General features: G+C 34.7%; 1 protein-coding gene across 2 annotated transcripts in view; it reads left to right on the top strand.

The window, feature by feature from the left end:
• Positions 1 to 23584, top strand: part of IPO11 (importin 11) — a 230444-nt gene that overhangs the window by 66289 nt on the left and 140571 nt on the right. For both annotated transcript variants that reach the window (XM_008527674.2, XM_008527675.2), the window contains exons 16-21: positions 1034 to 1160; positions 9110 to 9143; positions 9335 to 9375; positions 10658 to 10774; positions 15640 to 15753; positions 23271 to 23386. In XM_008527674.2, coding sequence (XP_008525896.1) covers positions 1034 to 1160; positions 9110 to 9143; positions 9335 to 9375; positions 10658 to 10774; positions 15640 to 15753; positions 23271 to 23386 — 549 coding nt within the window. The remainder of the gene's footprint in view (positions 1 to 1033; positions 1161 to 9109; positions 9144 to 9334; positions 9376 to 10657; positions 10775 to 15639; positions 15754 to 23270; positions 23387 to 23584) is intronic.

The raw sequence follows: 23584 nt of genomic DNA, 5'->3' as shown, positions 1-23584 counted from the left end.
TATATCCTAGCTGCAAGTCCTTCTAATTCTTCTATGTGGGATGCCACCACGGCATGAGTTAAGGAGTGATATGTAGGTCCGTGCCCAGGATCCGAACTGGTGAACCTCATGCTGCCAAAGTGGAGTGCGTGAACTTAACCACTACACCACCTGGCTGGCCCCCATTTTTTGCAACTTTAATGGGCAATTCTTTCTGTGTACTTGATCATCTTATGAGATTGTAATTTTCTAAAAATTATGGTATGTTCATTAGCTTATTTCATTTACACCCAGAAATAAATATCATCTTGCCACTAAAATTTATATAGTATCAAGAAGAGTCTTTGTGGGTGGAATTTTTGCACACAATTGTTTATAGCTTTGAGGTTTTTCTCTTTGCCTAAAGAACCTTCATTTCCTTTAGCAAAGATGACCATAGAAAAAGAAATGTATGTACACGTTACTGCAAATATTTTACAACTTTTAAAATATAAATCATTATTTTTGATAATCTGTCACTTTATATAATTGGACACCTCATACAAAATTAGAGCACTTAGCTGAAATCAGTGTAAATTTATATGAATATTTTATGTAAGTCTAGAAATCTCTCACAGTATTCTGAAAATAATCTTTATGAGATTAACAGAATTGGAATTGGAAAGTTGAATACAGAAGCTCCTTTATTATTAGTTTTGGGGGCTTCCTGGCCTTAGGGTTTGGAACATTAGCTAGTTATGCCTGTTTGGATTAACTGTCTTTGATTATGTAGGAACAGAAATTGATTTGGTTGTTATCTACATATCTTTCTTACAGTTCTTTAATACAGAATAATCAAATTTACAATATATCTGGCTAAGAATTTTCAGTTTTTTAGATCAGAACATTGTTAGTATTTATACTGTGGTACATTTAGAACTAGCTTTTAAACTTTCATCTGAAAAATGTAGATTGCTTTCTTAGTACGTTTTAGATTTAAATGATGAAATATACTAAGTGAAATAAACTTCTTAAAATATTTAACATTTTAATTTCATGATTTTTTTCTGTCTAGGTATAAGCCATTGCGACGCAGGGTGATTTGGCTCATCGGTCAGTGGATTTCTGTGAAATTCAAGTCTGACTTAAGACCCATGTTATATGAGGCAATTTGTAACTTGCTTCAAGATCAGGACTTAGTGGTATGTTGCTTAAATGTCTTAGAAAAGTTATTTTTCGTTTAGCCTATGTTAAACTTCAGATACAGATATGGTTCCTGTTTCTCTTTGGAATGTTGGTGGCCTTTGACTGCTGTCATTATTCCTTGGTGAGCATTTTGATTTGACGGAGGAGAGTCCTTTGATTCTAAAATCGTTTATAATTTTTTAGTAAGAATAAAAAAAATTTATAAAGATCCTTTTATAGCTTACATATTCTTGTTCAGGGTAGAATTTGTCATTCTTACATTTGAGATAGTACCATGATCTAGTTCACCCTTACTTTTGGTTCTTTCTTTGTCTCTCATATTTGAGAGTTTTTTGTTTAGCCTTTGGAATTGTTTCTTTTAGGATTTTTTCTTTATGTATATTCTTGTTCACATAATAGTCTTAAATTTGATAATGCCTTCTTTGTTGCTTTATTTTTCTTCAAAGCAGTAAGTTTGCTGCTTTATTATATACTTCAGTTACTCAGAGGTTTTTTTTTAAGAAGTTCAGCATTGTATAAAATATTTTTTCCCCACCATTGTTTTATTTTATGCCTAAGTGAATATATTCATGACTTAATATACCTTTTCTTTGTCTTAGGCTTATATTTGACTCCAGCATAGTCTTTAAAAAAAGTGAATCCAGTTGTCTTTTTTCTGCATTTCAAATTTTTTTAGATAAAATTAAATGATTTTTTCCCCTAAATTATGCTAAGAGCTTATTTAATCATGTCTCAGCATGCCCCCCTTTTAAAAAATTTTGAACCCACCTGATTAGTCTGTTTTTCAGCAAAGGCTTGGGCCATACTTTTCTTGTTTTTACACATGTGCCGCGATCATATAAACTACTTTTAATGTTCAGTGAAAGAAAATGTAATTAGAAAGATAAATCTCTTGGAGGAGCGTGATACATTCCAAAGGTGAATAGAACTGATCTTTGGAGTTTTTACTTCAATATTATTTACTTTGTGTAAATAATTGAAAATTTAAATATAATTCTATAATTAAATAATTAAGCATGAGAAGTTACAAAGGAATTCAGTTTTATTTTACCATGTTTAAATTCTTAGAAGTTTATTAATGAAACATAGCTGTTTCTAAGATTACTATTTGCTAGAATTACTTTTGTAGTAGCTTTAGAATAAAGACATAAGATTTTAATTTTTGTTTTCTTAGTTGGAAATATTATTTGCTATGTTGTCAGTGGTATCAGAGAGAAGACATTAAGTGCTTTATGAAAGTGTTACAAAAGATTAAATTTCAGTTAAGTTTTCTTTGGGAGAAAGAGAAACTCCTTGGATCATACACTTTTTTTTTAATGAGTCTATTAAGAGAGAAATGAAGAGAAAAATGAGTTATTTAGGTCAGTGTTTTAAAAGCTGAACATTAATTCTATCACATATAAACAAGCGTTATTGGAGAGAAAGGGTTTCATAGCCAGGTAAATTTGGAAAACACTGGACTAAGTGTTCAAATACTCCTCTTTACTATAGGACTGATCAGAGCCTTTAAAGTGTACATTGGCATTGTGATTATTCAAGATGACAAATACATTAATATCCAAGGAATACATTGAGGAAATGTTGCTGTAGGTTCAACTTTTGCCCTTTTCTTGTACATCTTCTGGTGGCTACATCTCATTTTTACATCTGGTATGATTGTTTTATCCTGCCGAATTATTTTGATATTACTTCTTAAGAAGACAACGTTGGTAGTAAGGCACTAAGTTAATGTTGCTTACTTTGGCCTGCCCACCCCTTTTTTTTAGAGTACATTTAAGATCGAGAGTATGTAAGAGATACTGCTTTAATTTCAACCTATGAAAAATGCTGGCTAATGAAATGTTGGAAGATACTTTATACTCACATACATATATGCAACAATGTACAAACTTGTAGACATATGTACAAACATATAAACATGCATTTGTATGTAATACACATACACATGAATCTAAATCCTCTCTCGCTTTCAGAATCGGCATTGTCTTGCTTGAGTGCTGCTCTTATGGAGTTGAGATAGATTTAATCCTGAGCTACTGTAGTTGTCTGTGTGGCTTCCCGTCTTACAGTTATGTATGAGACCAACTACGACAGAGTAGAAATAGTGCAGCAACCGGAGAAAGCAACTTCTCCAGTTAGGGAAGGGCTCCATAAATGATATATCAGAGGCCACTGGGTAGACTACATCTCTATCTCCAGTAGTTGATGACAGTTTTAATGTTATTGTTTGATCTGGGGGAATATAGTGCAAAGAGTGAAATGTTTTTGGTTTACTTGAAATATTGTAACTTTTTCTCAGTGTTTAGCAATTTGGATTTACTAGTGTGAGACATCCAAATTTTATAAACTAAAACTTGATCTAGGCATGAGCAAGCATTTATAGTTTTACAGTATTTGGAAACTTTTTGTAATAAATGTTGGGAAAATTTGATTAGGTTTAAGCTAACTACTACTTTGAAACTTTTTACTTCTAAGCTTATTTCTAACTCATTCTTTCAGAAAGGAAGGCTTTTAATTTTTTTTTTTTTAGAATGTTAATTTTTTTATTGTGTTAAAAAAAACCTTAAAAATTTACTATCTTAACCATTTTCAAATATACCGTTAAGTATATTTACATTGGTGTGAAACAGATCACCAGAACTTTTTCATCTTACAAATCTGAAACTCGACACCCATTAAACAACAATTCCCCTTTTCCCCCTCCCTCTACACCTTGTAACCACCATTCTACTTTATGTTTCTATGAATTTGGCTACTTTAGATACCTCATAGAAATGAAATACTATAAAAAAATCTTTCTGTGACTGGCTTATCTCACTTATCTTACTGTCCTCAAGATTGGTCCATGCTGCAGCACGTAACAGGATTCCTTCCATTTTCAGGCTGAATACTATTCTATTATGTGTATATACCAGATTTTCTTTATCCATTCATGGCTCTTTTGATTGCTTCCATGTCTTGGCCATTGTGGATAGTATTACTGTGAACATGGATGTAAGAATATCTCTTTGAGACCCTGCTTTTAATTCTTTTGGGTATAGATCCAGAAGTGTGATTGCTGTATCATATGGTAGTTCTATTTTTAATTTTTAAAGAAAATTTCATACTGTTTTTCCTAGTGGTTGCACCATTTTACTATCTTAGCAACACTGTACAAGGGTTCTAATGTCTCCACATCCTTGCCAACACTTGTTATTTTCTGGAGATTTTTTGTTAATAGTAACCATCCTAGTAGGTATAAGGTGATATCTCTTTGTAGTTTTCATTTGCTTTTTTCTTATGATTAGTGATGTTAGCATCTTTTTTTTTTTTTATTAATGTTATGATAGATTACGACCTTGTGAGATTTCAGTTGTACATTTTTGTTAGTCATGTTGTGGGTACACCACTTCCCCCTTTGTGCCCTCCCCCCACCCCCCCTTTTGCCTGGTAACCACCGATCAGATCTCCTTATCAATATACTAACTTCCACCTATGAGTGGAGTCATATAGAGTTCGTCTTTCTCTGACTGGCTTATTTCTCTTAACATAATACCCTCGAGGTCCATCCACGTTGTTGTGAATGGGCCAATTTTGTCTTTTTTTATGGCTGAGTAGTATTCCATTGTGTATATATATCACATCTTCTTTATCCAATCATCAGTTTCTGGGCATGTAGGTTGGTTCCACGTCTTGGCTATTGTAAATAATGCTGCAATGAACATATGGGTGCAACGGACTCTTGAGATTTCTGATATCAGGTTCTTAGGATAGATACCCAGTAATGGGATGGCTGGGTCATAGGGTATTTCTATTTTTAACTTTTTGAGAAATCTCCATACTGTTTTCCATAGTGGCTGTACCAGTTTGCATTCCCACCAACAGTGTATGAGGGTTCCTTTTTCTCCACAACCTCTCCAACATTTGTCACTCTTGGTTTTGGATGTTTTTGCCAATCTAACGGGTGTAAGGTGATATCTTAGTGTAGTTTTGATTTGAATTTCCCTGATGATTAGTGATGATGAACATCTTTTCATGTGTCTATTGGCCATATTCATATCTTCTTTTGAGAAATGTCTGCTCATGTCCTCTGCCCATTTTTTGATCGGGTTGTTTGTTTTTTTGTTGTTAAGCAGTGTGAGTTCTTTGTATATTATGGAGATTAACCCTTTGTCGGATAAGTTGCTTGTAAATATTTTTTCCCAATTAGTGAGCTGTTTTTTTGTTTCAATCCTGTTTTCCCTTGCCTTGAAGAAGCTCTTTAGTCTGATGAAGTCCCATTTGTTTATTCCTTGTATTGTTTCCCTCACCTGAGGAGTTATAGTGTCTGAAAAGATTCTTTTGAAACTGATGTCAAAGAGTGTACTGCCTATATTCTCTTCCAAAAGACTTATTGTCTCAGGCCTAATCTTTAGGTCTTTGATCCATTTTGAGTTTATTTTGGTGTGTGGTGAAAAAGAATGGTCAATTTTCAATCTTTTGCATGTGGCTGTCCAGTTTTCCCAGCACCATTTGTTGAAGAGACTTTCTTTTCTCCATTGTAGGCCCTAAGGCTTTTAATTTTTTACTTTTTAAAAGTTAAGAATTATATCAAGGAAAGAGAAAAATTCAGTGACTAACATAACAAGCACCTGTGTGCTTACCACTCAGTTTTCCATATTTCCATTGTAATAATTTTCCATTTATATTTCAAATACTTTATTAAAGAAATAAATTATGACTGCGGTTGAATCTCTCTGTCTTTCTACTCTCATTCTGTCTTGGGCAGAGGTTTTTAATTTTAGTGCAATCAGATCTATTGATTTACTTTTTCTGCTTTATTCTTTTTTGTTTCTTGTTTAATACATGTATTTTCTTTACCGTTGGCTCTTTATTCCACCCAGAATTTATATTTGGACATGATGTGAAGTAAGATTCCATTTTTATTATTTTTTTTAATAAAGACAGCAATGCTACAGTGCTTCACTGAAAAACCCATTTGAAAAAAATAGCTTCTGCATGCTCCCTTCCGTCCCTCTTAGCACATGTTACTTAGCAGGTGTGGTGCTTATGGCAAGTTTCAGGTTTGAGTGCTCCTACCACTGTGTAAACAGAATGACTAAATTTTAGGTAAGAGGAACTTTCTTTTCCTAGGACCCCAGATGATTCTTTAACTAGAATATTTTATTTATATACTGGGCTTCTTTAGGTTCTAAGATTTCTGAGCCAATTATATTTTTCAATTTTGGAAATTACAAGTAATTTTTTAAAAAGTTTTACTTACGTTACTTATGCAACCTTCAATAAAACAAGCACTAAGCTCCTAAAAAAATTAGCATTAGTGTACTCTTTCAACCTGTGAGAGGCTGTGTAAAATGTAAATTGGGGTACAACCAGAACGTTTATGGTTTGGTGGTAAGGTGTGCTCTGGTTGTTGTCTTTCCAGCAAAGAAACGGCCATCTTCATGGGCAGGCTGACGACCAGCTTTAGTGTGTGGGATTGCCTTCATTGCCGTGGGCTGGCTGTGGAAGTGGGCAGGCATTAGCCTAGTCCAAGCTAGACAGTTATCCCAAGGCTCATTCTCTGACGCTGGGCACGGAAGTGCCTCATGACCTTTATCTTTATAGCAGTCTTCTTTGGAAGTCGTGTTGACCTTGGTTCTTCTCGTTCATTCCTTTGTTGCTCTCATGCTCTCTGGGGTCCTTCCAATGTTTCTGATACCTTGATGGCACTTGCTTGGCTCAGTATGGAATTAGCTTGTTATCTTCTCAGGAGTTTTCTGAGGCTTCAGCTGGAGGTGTGTGGTGGACTCACAGACTGAGTTCACAGTCTGGATCTGATTCTGGATACTTAGGATTTCATTCTCCTTTGGGAAGGCTGGATTTATTCTATGAAAAGTCAGTGTAGAGTCTTTTTAAAGGAAGATTTTTTGTTTTGTTTTGTTTTCTTGCGTTTATTTATCAAGTATTTATTGAAAAATTAGTGTTCTAAGAATTGTGCTAGATTGTCTTCTGCCAGTCTTCTGTCACAGTCCCAAACTCTTCATTCTGTGAATTCAGGTTCTCATTTTTTTGACTATTACTTATGAATTGCTGCAAAAATTCATTCTGTCTCTATGCCATGTGGTAAATACTTGCTATTTCTTTTATAGCTCAGGAAGAGCTAATTTTGTTCTTACTTTTATTTGTCATATTTTAAATGCTCCTCTGTTTTCTTAAACTCTGTGTGCTTTTTGTTTTCCCTTATGCTCTGGGTTCCTATTCTTGCAGTTAAATTAGAGTGTAGGCAAGTCGTCTCAATCCATTATCATTTTCTCTGCTTGTAATACTGCACAGACTTCCTTTTGTTAGGAGAGAAAATGCAGCTAGTTTTCCTTGAAGTGTCTCTTTTGTTTCCTATACTTATTTGTATGGATGTCATGGTTATGGGTCAAGTGTGTCTCTGGTTCTTTTTTTTCTGTTCTTTTGTGGAGGGAAAGTGAGTGATTTAGGGATTAGTGTTTAGGCAGTTTGTTTCCATTTTGGGGGGGCTTTCATGTCTTGATGTTTGTGAATTAAATTATTAACACAGTGCCTCATACTGAACTAAATGCTGACAATTTTAAGATGACTAGAAATAGTCCATGTCCTCAAGGGGATTATCCGGTTCTTATGCTTTTCAAGTTAGCTATTTTTATTAATAATTATGTAATACCTGGGTGGTTTTTTCCCCCTTCTGGATTGTAAACCTTCTGTGGGCAAGTGCTAGGTGTGTCTTGCTCAGCTTTTTTTCTTCACCCGACACAATGCGGGAGTTAATAGTTCTTTATTGAATATTTTTAATTGCATGAGTATACCATCTTTTCATTAGGTTGTTTCATAGTAAAACACTTGGCAAAGTGCTTTCCATGTGTTAATCAGCAAATTTGTTAAATCATTTGAAAATCTGGAAATGTTCATGTTACCTTTAGAGACAATAAAAAGAAAAGGCAGGTGAGAAAACATCTGCACTCTAGGCTCTTGGAATCTGTAGATTTGGCAGTAGAGTACTTAGCATTTGGTGAACGTGCCTAAATCAGCATCTCAGGTCATCAGAAGATCCTGTAAAATGATTAAAACTGCTTCTTTGTGAAAAATGGCTGCAAAAAACCCACCAGTTGCTGTTACTGATGTGGGAAGTGTAGCATCTAAGGAAGTAATGACTCTTAGCCAGGAAATAAAAATTTTAGGTATATTATTTTACAAAGTAGAATGTAGAATTTAGTCGTGGCTTGAGTTCATGGTATTTTACATGGAAACTGTAAGTCTGGTAGCCTGTGCCGATGTCGCTGATGAAGTCCAGGTAAAACTTGAAAGAAAATGAGGGGATGATGCTGTCATGATGTGATTTGCCCAGGTAACCTGCTGATATACAAAGAAAATATGACTTGAGGAGGTCAAGAGCTCGTCCAGACTTTGCTGTATTTGTGAACTTTGAGATTTAGAAAATCTCAGACTATGTCTTTTGGTTATTTCAAACATTTCGTGTAATTGAGGTGACCGATGGGGATTTGTGTTCTTTTGCCTCCTTCCTCCTCTTCTTTTCTCCTCCCTCACTCTTGACTTACACATCTTCCAGCTTCCCCAACCCTGCCTCATTTTCCTGCTTCTCCTCTCTGCTTCTCAACCTTCCCTTTCTCTCTGGCATCACTTTCACACTGTTTTCTCTCAGTCCCATCCTCTCCCTAAATTTAGGGCAAATTATTTTTCTTTCAGGAAGCACCCTCTGGTTTAAAGACACCTTAAGCAAATTATGGGAAACTGAGAAGAGTGGGAATAGACACTACTTTATTTTTCTATCTAGCCCATGCTAAATAAGGAGAGTGTACTTTTATGTCTAGATGCTAATATGCTCTGTATCTTTAATTTTAACAAAATAGAAAGTGATTTGGAATAATTGTTTTGCCATTTGATATTAATGATGTTAAGTATTAGAATGATTCAAAATTCATGATGTACTTTCTTTTAGGTTCGTATTGAAACAGCTACAACTCTGAAGTTAAATATCCTTAAAAAAATTTTGAAATACTTAGTTGTGAAGAATCTTAACACCACTTTAAAATTGTTAATTATTTTGTGAATTTATGAGATAGTTTAATATTTAATTTTTGGTTGGCTTATTATATTTGGTTTTTGTATATATTTCATTGTGATAAATCTCCTATATTCTCGGTATTCCTTAACTGCCCTTCACCTGTAGATGATTTTGAGTTTAGAACAGATCAGTTTCTACCGGTAAGAATATTTGTTTCTAGATTTTATGACAGTTTCTGCTTATGTCTTTTGAATATTGTGTTGTTTTCTACCTGAAATTATATCTGTTACTTGTTGAAACTGAATTTAAAAGTGTATTAGATTGTTTTGGAAGTAATTACTTTTATTGGTAACTTATTTGAAACAGTTCACTTTTATACTCCATGTTTTTGTTTAGCTATCTTGTCATCTATTTTGGAGGTGACTGCTAAACTTTTTCTTTTCTCAAAATTGTAAAACATCTAGTAATGTCATTTCTTGTGTGTCTGTTACTTTTACTGTTGTTTGTGTATATATGTTTGTCCTACACTAGATTGCAAATTACTTGAAAAGCAGAATACCAAGTCTTACTTATCTTTTTGTTTTTCACTTACCCCCCAGCACCTAGCATGGTGTTTTTATATAATTGGTACTTAGTAAGCATTTGTTAAATATGTAATAAGACTGGGCTGGTAGTATTTGTTGTTCTTAAGAGGAGTGTACAAGAAGAAAGTTTGTGATAAAATATGTCTGTATTTGTTGTGGGGGCCATAGATGGGGAAGCTTGTAGAGCCGAGATTTTTCTTTAATAAAAGAATCACTAGGTATCTTTGGATGAAAGAAATATGTTTTAGCAGTCTATGTAAAAATGAACAAATATCTCACAGAACAAATATATGTTCTGTGTGTCTGGCTTCTTGCTGTAATATAATCCTATAATTTGTATTATAACTTTTGTAATGTAGGAGTTAAGAGCTGGGATATTTGTTTTCTATTTCCTAATAAGAAATATTCTGTCATTCTTAGAATTACAAGTATTTATCTACAGAAATTTATATCTCCATGCAGCACATGCTAAGGGCCACGTCAGAGAGCTGATATGTGAGGGCAATAATTGGTGTTCTTTTGCGTGAGTGAGTAGACGTTGCAAAACAGCAGGCATATGTGGAAGAGCAATGACAGGGCACTATTAACAGTTTACTTAGCAGTTTAAAGTTTAAACACAAAAAGTTTAAGCATAGTTTTCCCCTGAAAACACTAGTCAGTTTATGGATGAATTAAATTCTAAAATGCACATGTTTAGCAGCTGTAAAGGAAAAGCAGCACTGTCCTGAATATTGGCAGCTTCAGCAGTTGGAAGTTGTTTAGGTTAGTTGCTATGGTTTTGGCTGTTTGTCTTTTATTACTTTGACATTATGATTTAATTTTATTTCTTATTTCTTTGTGTCTGTATGTAAAGGTCTTTAACATTTCTATTTAGAACCTTTTTTTCTTTTGTCTGCAGTATTTGGAAACCATGTTCACACTACTTTTTCAGTTACTGCAGCAAGTTACAGAATGTGACACAAAGATGCATGTTTTACACGTCCTTTCTTGTGTGATTGAAAGAGTCAACATGCAGGTAATTTTGTTGTAAAACATGAAAATAAATGTCAGAGAGGTAAGTAGAGTGTATGTAGAATTCATTAATATCTTTGCTTTATTTACATTGTTTAAAAATTAAAACATTCATTAAAATATGTCTAGTTTATAGGGTGTCATTTTAGTTATGTCTTATTCAAAATTGACATTTATACTCGAGTTCTTAAAAAATGAGTTAAGAAAATTGAAAGATTGAAAAATTGGATCAGCAATGTAGAGGTGTTCAGAAAGCAGAATTTTATACCTCTTAGCAGATCTGTTTTATACTTAGTAGTATTTCTTAAAATTCAGTGTGAGGGCATAGCTACAAGTGTCTGTCAGCAAATACAAATATTCGCAGAAATCTGTTATTTTTACCTTAAAAAGTAAGTGTGTTTTGCAGTCTAGTCCACATTATATTCATGTTTGGCTTAATATTAAAATAGTATGCAAAGTTCTTAACTTATTATTTAATTGTTAAATTATTCAACTTCCCCATCACTCTTAATCTTTATGAAAAATTGATAATCCTGGACCTGCCCTTCAGTTATCCTGTAATTTCTTATGTCCGAGTTCACCACCGCATATTCTTGTTTGAAAAGAACTGAAGTAAATCTGCGAGGTATTAGGAAAATACCTAATTAGGAAACACTAAGCAGATTGGAATATGCTTCTGGATCTATTAGAGAATTCTAACACCTCAAGCCTGTTTATTAATTCTAAAGGAATTGATGAGAATTGCCATCAAGTATTGAGGGATGACAAGTTACCAACTTCTGTGCCAAGTGATTTGCATAAGTTTCTCATTTAATCCTCACAAAATCCTTTGGGTGGGGGTTAGAATTTTTTATCTTATACAATTTGAGACTTTATGGAAGTTGTCAAAGTTCACACATATTAGTGGCATTGCTGGGATTCAAACTCAACATTATGCAACTCCAGTGGCAGTTTTGAGTAACCCTTAATCATTTTGAGCAGATCTAGGTTCTGGTTTCTAAAGTAATAGTATCTCATGATTTTCTTAGCAGTTGGGGTTCTTATTACGTTGATTACACTATTTATTTTGTTTGATGAGGAATATTAGCCCTGAGCTAAAATCTGTTGCCAATTCTCCCCTTTTTTGGCCTGAGGAAGATTAGCCCTGAGCTAAAATCTGTTGCCAGTCTTCCCTCACTTTATATGTGAGTTGCCACCACAGAGTGGCTGATGAGTGGTGTAGGTCTGCACTTGGGATCCAAACCCACGAACTTGCCAAAGCGGAGTGCGGCGAACTTAACTACTATGCCACAGGGCCAGCCCCCTACATTATTTCATTTTTATATTGATTTATAAGCAACATTAAGAAAGTTTGGCCATTGAAACTGTGTTTTAAACTCATGTCAAGTCCCTGTTCCTGCTGCTTAGCTTGGGCAGGTCTTCAGCCTTGTGTCCTCATGTATAAAATGGTGAAGATAATTCTGAGCTCATGTAACTCATAAGGTTTCGTGAGTATGAAATTATTACAAATTTTTGTATGCTTTAGATCACTATACAATTGCAGTAAATTGTTTGTTTAAAAAAATTGATTATAGGGGCTGGCCCCGTGGCCAAGTGGTTAAGTTCGCGCGCTCCGCTGCAGGCGGCCCAGTGTTTCTTTGGTTCGAATCCTGGGCGCGGACATGGCACCCCTCATCAGACCACGCTGAGGCAGCGTCCCATATGCCACAACTAGAAGAACCCACAACGAAGAATACACAACTATGTACCAGGGGGCTTTGGGGAGAAAAAGGAAAAAATAAAATCTTTAAAAAAAAAAAAATTGATTATAGAAACAAGATTTGGCCATTTTTAAATCTCATTTACATATTATTTGGCTAATGAAAATTTCTTAAAGATTTTTTTTCTTTTTGTAGAAATGAATTTTCTGATCTGCTTCTCCCAAAACCTCTAACTAAACCTTTTTCTCCAAAAATTTGCAATTCCTCTTGCTTAGTAAATTAAAAAGTGCTTTTATGTTTCTGTCCATACTCAGCTTTCAGAACACTAATAGCCTAAGCAGCTCAATGACTGTGTCATCAGTAAATAACAGTAAGATATAGTTACCAGTAGTACTTTTTGTTTTCAGAACTTAGATAGGAAATGGTTATGAAAATTGTTTTCAGTAGTCTGATTCTTTAACATTTTCCTATGTTAACCATTGAACAACACCATCTTTTATATATCCTTCAACTATCGGTCATATACTGAATTTGATTTTTTCCTATTAGGTTTGCAGACATTTTGAGCCATCTTACAGCAGTACTTTCTGACACATAATAGTTTAATTTTGAAGTTTGAGTGAAGTCACTATCTTTATACCAAAGTGTGCAATTATTTGAAGATTATATTTCCTCTGCTTCTTGAAAAAGTAGCTGAAAACCTATAATTAAATTATTCCAGTGCAAAGATCCCATAAATATGTAGAAAAACTATGTAATCATCAGGTGTGATGTCAGGCAGACTGTCTTTGAACTTACGCATTTCTGAAGGAAAAGAAAAAAATTAAAGGGCCTTGTGAAATATTAAATATTCTGTTGGAAATGTTATCTAAGAGTTGAGATGTCATTAGGGAATTATTTTTCAAAACCCCCTGTGGATGCAGCCCTTGTTAAAACATTTGTTAGACTGTTACATATTTGATTTTCACATGTTTTCAGTAATGTGTTATGAATGAAAATGGATATCTCCCTATATGTGATGAACTAACTCATAGGCCATAATCTTATAGTACTCCCCCAAATTCTGTTTATCTGTTTTGGTTTTTTATTTTGGAGTAGAGGTGCCAAAAGAAGAGTGTGTTTGGTGTACTTTTTCATCTCAATTATGTCATGCTGATTGTTCAGTTTCTATTATAGGGTGGTTGTAATTTAGCCCGAAGTCTATAAAACATTCTTAATTCCATGTTTTTTTTAATGTTATGCAAATAAGTGATGCAAATACCAAATATGCAAATACCAATAAACCCTGTTAGAATCATTTTGAGAATTGTATATGGACCATATTTTTTCTTTCACATCTTTTTATTGAAAAATTTCAGATGTTCAGAAAGGTTTCAGTAAATCACCATGCATATGTCCTTCATCTAGTTTCATCAGTTGTGAACATTTTACTACAGTTGCTCTTTTTTATATATGTGCATATACAGATTTTTTTAAAATTTAACCTTTGAATTTTAGTTACAAACATCATGACATTTCACTCTAAAATATTAGACTTCTCCATCTTCTTAATCATAACCATGATTAGACTTGGGAACTTATGTTGATGCAGTACTATTGTCTAATATCAAGTCTGTATTCCGATTTCCTCAGTTGCCCCAATACTATAATTTTTAACCTCCCTTCTCCTACCCTAAGGGAATGTGTTTGGCTCTCATGTCTCTGTTTCTAATCCTCAACCCTTTTTTGGTCTTTTGCCAAAGTGACTCTGTGGGTGATTTTTGAAATAGTGTTTTTGAAGAGTTAATTTTAGTTTAAAACATCATATATTCTAAAGAGTAGCTAAGATTGAGATATAAGTACTTTATGACTTTCAAATGTAACTGAGTACGTTGGTTTTATTACCTACTCCATCGATGATTCATAGCATATACTTCCTTTCTGCCATTCTTTGGGAAATATTCTGTTTGTTCAAAACCAAAACTAACTTATTTTTCTTTTCAGTAGAACAGGCTGTTATATGCCATTTTTAGTTGACTGTGAGTGAGTTAGGTACTTTGAAACCTGTGTTTTTACGTATTAATTGATCTGCTGTTATTAAGCTAATTGAAGTGATCTTTGAGATAGAGCCCTTAGCAAAATTAATAAATATCTATTATAATAGTATGATTCAAAATTTGAAAATAAGGTAGTATATAATAAGTAAAGAGTCTTCTAATACTTATTCAGTTTTATCTCACTGAAATATGTGGGCAAATATTTAACTTCTTATCTTTCTACACCCCACGGACCCCCAACACCACCAAGGGGGAACAAATCCTAAAGTTTCTTTGCTACCCTTTTGTGTATAATGTATAAGCAGAATAGAGAAACTGTCACTCTTTCTGGGAGCAGTTTTTTATTTTATTCCATGGGATTGAAATAGGTAATCTTGAAGTTGAGAAGGTCTAGTATTTCTCTTTTATTGCCAAGGATCCTCTCATCAGAGCAATTCCAAATGCTGTGACTGTAAGCCTAGAGCTGGAGTGCTGTCCAGCTTCAGTGTAGATTCATTGTATTTTCCAAGAAACTCACTGTCAAGCGGTGCTATGCTTCGGGGTATATTTTTAAAACTGGTTAACTTCATCCATAGTGGGCTTAACAGTTTTATCTTTTGAAAAGGATTGTCTTCTCCTGTGTTTCCACTATATCATTACATTATCCTCTCTCAGCATAAGGGTTTGAATGTCTGCCTTTGCATCCTTTTCTTTCCAGTGCCTTGTCCTCAGGGCCTGAGATTTGGAAGATGCCATCAGATAATTGTTGAATGAATGAGTAAATGCTGACACTCTTTAAAACAGTATAATTTTCAGTTAGGTAAACTGTTTTGTTAAAAAGAACCAGAATATAACAGCATTTTCTGTTGAACTCTAAAGAAATAATTGGCCTCAATATGTTGTTTTATATTCCTAAAGTTTATTTCATGCAATAAATTTGGTACTTGTTTAAAATTGTTTAAAAATATTTACTATGAAGCTCTGTGTCTCTATGTAATGTCTGATTTATCTTTACATGGATATATGCTTAATATATTACATCTAGTAAGTTGTATTTGCTGCCTGGAACTTATTGAGTCTGTCATTGTTTCTTGAAGTAAGTAGCCTTCTTTGCTAATACAGTTCTTGTGCTTCTCCTACCTCTGTTGTCATAGATCCGACCATATGTAGGATGTTTGGTACAGTATTTGCCTCTTCTTTGGAAGCAGAGTGAAGAACACAATATGTTGAGATGTGCTATTCTTACAACACTTATTCATCTTGTTCAGGTAAGTTACTTCTGCGCAGTTTGTTTAGTATTTTTTTTCTTAAAAATTTTTCATTGTTTTCACATGGTTTATGTTAATGATAGTGAAAAGTCTTATATTTAATGTCTCTTTCATGTGTGATCTAAACAGTTTCAAAAACACTTTTTGTATGTTTATTTTGGACATTTTTGACATCTGAAAAATAATTCTCTACTTTTTTTAAAGTTGATCTTCTTTCATTAGATGTAGTGGATCCATTGATGGTAGACTCATGATTTGTGCAGTCCTTCATACCTTGCATGCAGTTTCCTTCGTATTCAGGGCTTTTCTGCATAAACTTACTCTCCATTTTCATTTCTTTTTCTTGTTTTAAAATAAAAATTTTCCCTTCTGTAAATTATGATGGCAGGAAAATGGGTGAGTTGCTTTTGAGGGTAGGAGTAAATTTGATTGTAGACATCTTGATCTTGAGGTATTGGGATGTGCAGCAGGTAGACAGGAACTGAAAACTTGAGAGAGAGAGTGGGCCTGTAGCTCTCATTTGAACTGTTACAGTGAACTAGAGTCTGGCAGGGAGAGTGTGGAGAGGGCAGAGCCTAATGCCAAGACTTAGAGTGTCGGGGTGCAGTGATGCTCAAGTGACTTTTACTGCCCTCACCCCAAAGGTTGGTAGATTTTCCAATGAGGAGATCTCTCTCTAAATTAAGAATTATTGCTCTAAAATGTTCTAATAAGTTTTAAAAGAAAAAACACCTTTCTAATATTAGTTTTAAAAAAACCTTTCTCTGGCACCCTGGTACTTTTTTGGTGCATAAACTCATTCTTTCAGTAAATATTTAAGGGTGAATTTTGTAGTTAGAAATTTCTGTCTGAGGCAGTTTTAGATAAATGAATAGTGATATAAAACTTTTTTAAAAAGCACTTTCTTTTTATTTTTAATGAGTGTCTGACTTAGAAACTCCTCCTGTTTACCCTTCAGTTCTTGTGGTTCTCCTGAAAGATTATATCCCTTTTATAGATGAGGATACAAAGGCTAAGAGAAAGTTAGTGACTGGCCTGAGATTGCTCTTTAAGGAACAGAACAGAGTGCTCCCCACACCTTTTCCATCACATCTCTGCCAAAATGCGTTTTTAGACTCAATTTGAGAGTTTTATGAGGGAGGTGTGAAAAAACCCAGCTTCTGTGTCTCTCCAGATAGTTTCACCTCAGGAAATCGTAAGAAGCCAGAGAGTAACCTACACGGAACATTTGGAGTGTCTAGGGCCTTTTCCCTTAATCCTGATGCTTACGTGCCCTGTGTATGTGGGGGCCAAGGGTGCAAGATTCCAGCCAAGTAATATCTACCCTTTTTGGAGAATGCATATATTGTTTAATATTAAAATTGAGACTGTAGCTTAAATTAAGTTTTTCAGCCATTTGAGAAGATTGTACTAAGGGTTATTGCTAAGTTTCCTTTCATGCAAAACATTGCCATCTTTTGACTTTTAAAATTTCACAGGCAGATATTAGTGTAAGTATTTGTACGTTTTTGTTTTTGTTTTCATTTTTTAAATTCTGGGAACCTAGGCTAGTAGTCTGACTGGGGAGGGTGATAATGCCTGAAAATAAACCTTTTAATCTGCAGTAGATGATCTCAGTGGAAGTAGGCATTTATTTGTACAGTAAACATTTTTGAACACCTGCAATGTGCAATACATGGTACTAGGCACTGGGATACAGAAATGAATAGGGCAAGCTCTTTGTGATTGTGGCTGTCTAGGGGAAGACTAAACAGTTATGTGTTCTTTTAGTAATAAGAACATGGTGCTATGGGGGCCCGTGGTGGTTTACCTATCTCAGACTTGAGGGTGAGGTGGGATGTCAGGGAAGGCTTCCTGACAGAGGTAGTACCTAAATAGAGTTGCTGTTAAACGGTGCTAAACAAGAGGTGTTAATGAGATGGTTCAGGGATGAGAGTGGTAAGGATATTTTAAACAAATGGGCCAGCATGTGTAAAGCCCCCCTAGGCATGAGAGAATGTGGTACTTTTTGTTTCTTTTTTTAGGTTTATATATTGATCAGTTCTACATATAGATAGGTTAAGGAGTCAGTTCTTGAAGACTTTTTATGAAAAGTAGCAGTATCTCCATTTCCAATTTGGTGGGCGAATCCACTTTCAACACTTACAACTGGTCTCTTAGGCTTTTTATCTCTTTAGCTCTAAGTATCATACTTATATTGTTCATTCTTGATTTAAGCATTATAGACATTATCTCTTGACTTCCTTGTATGGAAGATGAAGATTTAATTCTTTCATTCCCCTTTATGTGACTCCTATCCCCCCATCCTCCAAATATAGTTATGTTGTAATTTAATTTAGGTCGCTATTTAGTGTTTTTATTTGTGTGATTATATAAAGGCTATTAAATGCATGTATATCATTATGTTATGATTAATTTTCTTTTTCGTGCAACTGTTCCTCTAATCTACACTCATGTATTAATAATTTTGTTTTTTTAGCTTATAAATTTTACTGTGTAACAAATTATGTTAAACTTAGTGGCTTAAAATAACATCCATTTGTTAACTCCTGATTCTGTAAGTCAGATGTTCAGCACCCCATGCCTGTACTCTTTGATCAGGATCTGACAGGCTGAAACTGAGGTGTGTTCCAGGCTAAGGTCTCCCCTGGAGGCTTTGGGGAAGAATGTCTTTCCACAGTCACTCAGCTTGTTGGCAGAATTCAATTCCTTGATATGTAGGACTGAGGTCCCAGTTTCCTTTCTGACTGTCAGCTGGGGCAGCTCTCAGTCCCTAGAGTCTAGCCACCTTCTTTAATACGTGATGCCCACCATCTTCAGTATCAGCATCGGAGAGATTCTTGTATCTCAAATACCCTGAGGTTTTGAATCTCTGACTCTCCCTTATGCAACTAACCAGAGAAAACTCTCTTGTTTTAATTTTAATTTTTTTTGAGGAAGATTAGCCCTGAGCTAACATCTGCAGTCAAACCTTCTCTTTTTGCTGAGGAAGATTGGCCCTGAGCTAACATCTTGCCCTTCTTCCTCTATTTTATATGTGGGATGCCTGCCACAACATGGTTGATAAGTGGTGTGTAGGTCTGTGCCTGGGATCCGAACTGGTGAACCTCAGGCTGCTGAAGTACAGCTGGTGAACTTAACTGCTATTCCACCAGGCCAGCCCCCAAAGAAAACTCTCTTTTGAAGAGCTCATGTGATTAGGTCAGGCCTAACTGGATAATTTCCTATCTTAAGGTCACTTGATTTAGGACCTTAATCATATCTGTAAAATTTCTTCACAGTCATATCTAGATTAGCATTTGGTTGAATAACTAGGGAGTGGTGTGTGTACGTTGGGGTCAGGAACCATAGGTGGTCAATTTAGAATTCTGTTCACTACATTTAATTTTCTGTGTAATCGAAACTATACTCTTCACCTGTTGTCTAAACGTGTCTTTAGTTTGTTTAGACGCTTCAGGTATTTTGTTCCCTTTGTCATCTTGAAATATGGAAGATTCCTGTGTGCTTTAGTCTGGACTGATTTTACTCTGTGCCCGTGTGCAGTTGTTATAACTGGATCTCCTTTCACTGTCATCAAAAGGATTCTTCTTGTCTCTCCTTTCTGTGGGATGCCTGTTTTCTGTACTGGTCTTCCTTGTTTTACCTCCTCTTTCTGATGCAGAATTTTGCAGGATGCTAGTGGCATCTGCAGAAGATACATGGGAGGTAAATTTTTTTGAGATTTTGTATGTGTGAAAATGTCTTTATTTTGTTTTCACAATGCTTAGTAGTTGACTGGGTATACAATTCTAGATTTTCCCTAAAAATTTGAGAGACTATTTCGTTGTCTTTTAGCTTTCCAGAGTTGCTCTTAGGAACCCTGAGCCATTTTAATTCCTGATTCTTAAATGCATCATCCCTCCTTTCCCATTTTGGCACCTTGTACCTTCTTCTCTGTTTTCAATTTTATGATGATGTGGGTGTATTTTCATCCCATTGTTCTGGACGCTTGGTGGATATTTCAACTTGGAAACTCATGTTCTTGGGTTCTAATAACTTTATTGTATTGTATTGATTGTATTGATTATTTCCTTCCCTTCATGTTTTTCTTTTGTCTCTGAATTTCTTATTACTTAGATGATGAATGAACCAGTCCTCTACTTTTCTTACTGTTCTTTTCTGCTTTTTCTTCTCTCAGTCCTTTTGCTTGACTTTCCTGGGGAATTTCCTCAGCTTTATCTTTCAACCTTTCTAATAAGTTTTTCCTTCCTGCTATAATGTCTGTGAATTCTTTTTTGTTTTGCTGAATAGTCATTTTACAGCATCTCATTTTTATTTCATGAATGCAATGTTTTCTTTTGGTCTACCAAGGATATTAATGATATATTTTTTCCAAACTTTCATTTTGCATGGTTTCTATTTCTTTCAAGGTGCTGTTCTCTATTTGTTTGTTTTGTTCTCTATTTTTCATATTAGATATTTTAATCTTATCTGTGATCCTTGTTTGCCGGGTTTTTTCTTTTTTTGTTTTTGGTGAAAAATCTGAAGCGTACACAAAAGAAGGAAAAATACTATAATGTCTTATAGTCTCCTGCCTGTTACATGTTACATCTCCCTGTTTTGTATAGTATCCCTGCTCTTGATTACCTGATGTTTCCCTGTCTAGAGACCATTGGTTTTACCTTACCAGAAAATATGCTGGTTCAGGGGAGGGCCACTGGTTTGACAGTTTGTGCACATTGATGAAATCTTGGCATCAAGCTGCTTTTTAAACACATTCTAGGGGTCATCTTATTTTTAATACCTCCTCGTCAACTTCCCCCTTCCCAAAGACCTGGTGCTGTCAGTTCTGGAGTCTTTTGGCGTTTCTGTAGTGTCAGTGTAGTTGCTTCTTTCTCTTTTTTTCACTGCTGGCTTTGAGCTTCGGTTTTCTGAGTCTGCTGTCAGTTACCACGTGTCTTTTTTTCTACCTTCCGAAAATGAGTTGCTTTTATCTCTTATGCTATTTTTGTACTTATGGCTTAGGTCTGTAAAAACAAATCCTCCTCTATCCTTCTAGTGGATCTTGGGAGAGAACAGTAGTAAATACACGTGTTAAATCTGCAAGCTTTCTCCAGATATTAACACAGTGATTTCTAATACTGAGTTGTTTGGTATGGCTGGAACATAGAATATGGAACTTGGGTCTGGGGGCCTGGTCAGGAAGGTGTAAAGAACATCTCTTGAACTTCACAGGAAGGGGTGTTAACATTTTTATTTTAGGAAGATAACCAGGGCACCAGTAGGACATTGATTTGGAATGGGATAAAACTAAGATCAGGGAAAGTAGTTGGGAGGCTCTTCTGTTAACTATGAGAGAGGTGATTACCTGAATTAAAGCCCTGGAATGAAGGGGAAAGGTTTGAAAAATATTGGAGAGAATTAAGGATTGTTCAGATGTGAGGTGAGGAGGAAGAGGGGCCTGGAGGTGATTGCAGTATAATTTGTCACTAGTTAGATAGTGGTTCATGTTCCTTGAGTTAGGAAATCAGGAAGGGGAACTGTTTTTTAGGAAGACAATGAGTTGGTTCAGTGGTTTGAGCTGTCTTCTGGGTGATGATGTCCTATAGTCATTTGGAGTGTCAGGAGTTCAGAGATTTGGTTTAGAGATAATAGAGTTGGACATTATCAGCATGTGCTTGGGGCATGAGAAGAGAGCCAAAGACAGTACCCTGAGAAATGCCAATTTTTAGAGGGTGTTGTTCTGTTTTTCCCCTTAAGTTAAAAAAAAAAATTATATATTCACAGGCAGTTGCAAAGATAGTACAGAGATATTCCTTTGTACACTTCACCTCATTTCCCCTTATGTCTTATGCATTTGTAGTACAACATGACTTTTCCCTTTTAACCATTTCTGATAATTTTATTAATAACTGATAAATTTGTTTTTGAGCTTTCATAGTATTGTAGACAGTGTCTTGTAGTTGTAACTATGGACTGAAAAAAGCTGCATATCTGTAATTGGACACATTCTTCAGGCCACTAGTTTACAAAGGTGAATCTCTTTAGGCTTTGAGAGTCTTGTGTGTTTAGCACTTGCTTACTTTGGTTTTGCTAATGCCAGCATATTGTGCTCAGTGGGATGTGCATTAAGTAAGTAGGTAATTCTAATTTTCCCAGGAAATTTTAAGTCTACTTGATAATCAAAATGAACTTGACTAGTTTTTCTTAATGTTCTTTCTTTTTTGTTCTGTTAAAGATTGAGTTATGGAGAGTGAAATTTAACTGAATTTTAAGGCCCAATATACTACTTTATTAAGTGTAACATTTTTATAATTCTCTTCCTTTGGAAAAATCTTTAATAAGGTCTTTCAACTGATTTTTAGTTATAGATAGGGTCAAACTTATACTTAACATATTTAAGGATAAGCTTTATTTGTTTCTACTGAAGTTATCTGTGCCCCAGTGATAAAAACAGAATTTTGTACATGTATGTCATCAAAAGGGGAATAAATATATATTTTGTTACATTATAATCTGCTACAAACTATATTGACATTTGAATTATTTCCTGAGTCAGGAGGCATTTGATGGTTTATTTGGTTTCCTTCTGTGTCTAACAGATTATAGAGATTACTATGGATTCGAAATTGACTTTTTATTTTTTTTGTTTTCTTTCAAAGTGCTTAGATTTAGTGTGATACACCAAGACAAGCTCTATAAGACAATGATTAGGCAAACTAGAATCCTAGATATGACCCCCTCTTCTTCCTCCATCTTTGTGTTCTTGGCTCAATAAAATATTAGCAAATATTCACTGAAGAAATAACATGCGTACATATTCTTTAAAAAGCTTACAAAAAAGCAAAAAACCCAAAATTCTCCCTTTACCCCCTTCCAAGATCCTTTTCCCCTTCCTGTATTTAACTAGGATTAATAATTTCTCCTATTTGCTCCCAAGAAACATTTTTATGCATATATCTGCATATACATATGTAGCTATTTAAAAAAATTCTTTGGCATATGGACTTGTTATACACACTTCTGCACTTTTTTAATCCAATTTGTATTTGTTTTTGAGATTGTTTTTGTTCCACGCCTAATCCTTTTTCATGGCTAGTCAGCATCATAAAATATGAATGTACCACAATTTAATTATCTTATTGATAAATACTTAGGTTACGTTCATTTTAGATTATTTAAATGAGGTCATTTACAGAATTTAATATATCAGTGTTAACACCTCTTCAGTAGTCAGAGAGGGGAAAATATATTTTTATATGTGGAATCTCTGAAAATGAACCAATGTGTATACCCTTGGTGTATATAGTTTTGCTACCGTTAGGCAATTGAATAATATTTTTTTGCTACTTGCTTTCCAATGGTAAACAGAACTAACTTTATTTTAGTAGTGCTTTTAATTAGGACCATTCTTTAAAAATCTGATTGATTTATTTTTTATACGTTGGTTTTAGGGCTTTTTTATATGGTAGGTGATTTTTTGGTGGGGGTGGGACCTTAGAGTGTCTTATGTTAAGTTTTATTTATACTTCCTATAGGGATTAGGAGCAGACAGCAAGAACCTGTACCCTTTCCTGCTCCCAGTTATTCAACTGAGTACAGATGTTTCCCAGCCTCCACATGTTTATCTTCTGGAAGATGGTTTAGAATTATGGTAAGAGGAAAAACTTGATACCATGGGTCTTATTTTTCTCCTGGTCTTCCCTACTCTCATGCCAATAAAGCAAAGATCATGTAACAAGGCTTAAAAATGTAGCATTTAAAAAAAAAAAAAAAAAAAACAGCTTTCCTGAACTGGCTAACTTCATCTTTTCTTGGCAGCTATCACTCAGTGTAGGCTTAGAATAATCAA

Source organism: Equus przewalskii, chromosome 20, assembly GCF_037783145.1.
Source record: "Equus przewalskii isolate Varuska chromosome 20, EquPr2, whole genome shotgun sequence".
Classification (NCBI taxonomy): Eukaryota; Metazoa; Chordata; class Mammalia; order Perissodactyla; family Equidae; genus Equus; species Equus przewalskii.
Note: the sequence above shows the minus strand (reverse complement) of the source record. Positions and strands in the feature narration are given on the sequence as shown.